General features: G+C 32.3%; 1 protein-coding gene across 1 annotated transcript in view; it reads right to left on the minus strand.

The window, feature by feature from the left end:
- Nucleotides 1-407: 407 nt before the first annotated feature.
- Nucleotides 408-1,733, minus strand: part of LOC117174665 (putative tRNA (cytidine(32)/guanosine(34)-2'-O)-methyltransferase) — a 37,110-nt gene continuing 35,784 nt past the window's right edge. The window contains exon 5 of the mRNA XM_033363955.1: nt 408-1,443. Within this exon, the coding sequence (XP_033219846.1) occupies nt 646-1,443 (798 nt within the window). The 3' untranslated portion in view covers nt 408-645. The remainder of the gene's footprint in view (nt 1,444-1,733) is intronic.

Raw genomic sequence — 1,733 nt, forward strand, 5'->3', positions numbered from 1 at the left:
AAAAATCGAAACTAACAGTTAATCAAATAAATTTCGAAAAATGATGTATTTTCAATTCTGATAGAAAATTAATGTTCTTGACTTAAAATTCAAATATTTGGTTAAAAATTGATCTATTTCGTGGAGAATTAATCTTTTTTAGCAGGAGATTATCCTTCTTAGTCGAAAATTAATTTTTAGTTGCAAATTTATCTATTTAATTGAAAACTTAACTGTTTTCTTGAAGTATTGTACATTTAGCTTGAAAATTTAATATTTCGCATCAATTTTTTTCCTTTATTGAATGAAAAATCTTCCTTCGTTGAAAATTAGTCTTTTTAATTAGAAAATTAATCCCTCTTGGTAGAAAATCCTTTTTTTAATGTAACTGTTTTGTTGAAAATTAATCTTTCTTGGTTGAGGATTCAACGATTTTTTTATAAATTCGTCTTTTTTTATTCAAGTCAAGTGTTTTTGAGTGTAAAAATAAAGAAATAATGTCAATAGCAGACAATTGTGAGAAAAATAGTGTAATTTTAACAAAATAGCAGCAAAAAAATGTCAAATAGTCTCAAAAGTGTGGTGAGTCCGAGGCATGTACATTAATCTTACAACAATCTACATTTTAATATATTAAGATTATAAAATTTAAAAAATCTAGAGAAATTAAAGTAAACTTTCGGTTATACCGCTACTTTCTATCCACAATTTCATTCTTTCCAACATTTTTCTTTCTCCCTCCAACGATGATCTGGGATCATCTCTAATTGCATCTTGTGAAATGGTAGCAGTTTCTACTTTTTTAGATTTTTTAGATTTACCTTTCTTAGCTTTAAATACACCGCTACTTTCTTCCGACAACTGTACTTTTTCCAACATTTTTTTTACTTTCTCTACTGATGGCTTAGAATCGTCTACACTTTTATCTTCTGAAGTTGTGGCAGTCTTTTCTTCTTCAACTTTAGTTTCATCCTCTTTAGCTTTCAATTCACTTCTAGTTTCTTCCAACAACTGCATTTTTTCGATTTCCTCCACTGATAGTTTAGAATCATCTATACTTTTATCCTCTGAAGTTGTCGGAGTTTCCTCTTTTTTAACTTTAGTTTCATCTTCCTTAGGTTCATCTTCCATATCTCTAAATGCACTGTTACTGTCTACCGGAAAATGCAATTTTGCCAACATTTTTTTTACTCTCTCTACTGATGGTTCGGCATTCTCATCATCTGTATCTTCAGCTGCAGCAGCAGCAGCTTCCTCTTCTTTAGCTTTAGCTTCCTCTTCTTCTTTCTCAATTATTTTTTCCATGATCATACCAGTTATTGCATGAACCATTTCATTCATCTTCACGACACTTCCATCTGCTTTTCCAAGCCTCGTTTTTTCAAGAAGAGCAATCGCTTCTTGATATGGTGGTGAAATTGGATTTTGAGTCGGCTCACGATATTCAAATGATGGGCCTGCAGACTTTTAAAAAAAATCGATAAATTAACGACATCAACAACGAATATCGGGAGACAGTGGCAGACTGGCATGGGGGCGCTGCCGGGGTTCCCCGGCTTGATGCACCCGAGCCGGGGAACAATAAAAGTTATCAACATATTTCCAAAATCTCCCGAGAATTTGAAAACGTTCAAACATTAAGAAAAGGGCGGTGTTTTTTTCTAAAAGTCACCACAGGAGAATTTTTCTTCATAAATAGAATTTTTGAATTTTTCTAGCAATGAGCGGGACTTTGCACATTTAGAAAAGAGCTA

This window comes from Belonocnema kinseyi, chromosome 6 (genome assembly GCF_010883055.1).
Source record: "Belonocnema kinseyi isolate 2016_QV_RU_SX_M_011 chromosome 6, B_treatae_v1, whole genome shotgun sequence".
Classification (NCBI taxonomy): domain Eukaryota; kingdom Metazoa; phylum Arthropoda; class Insecta; order Hymenoptera; family Cynipidae; genus Belonocnema; species Belonocnema kinseyi.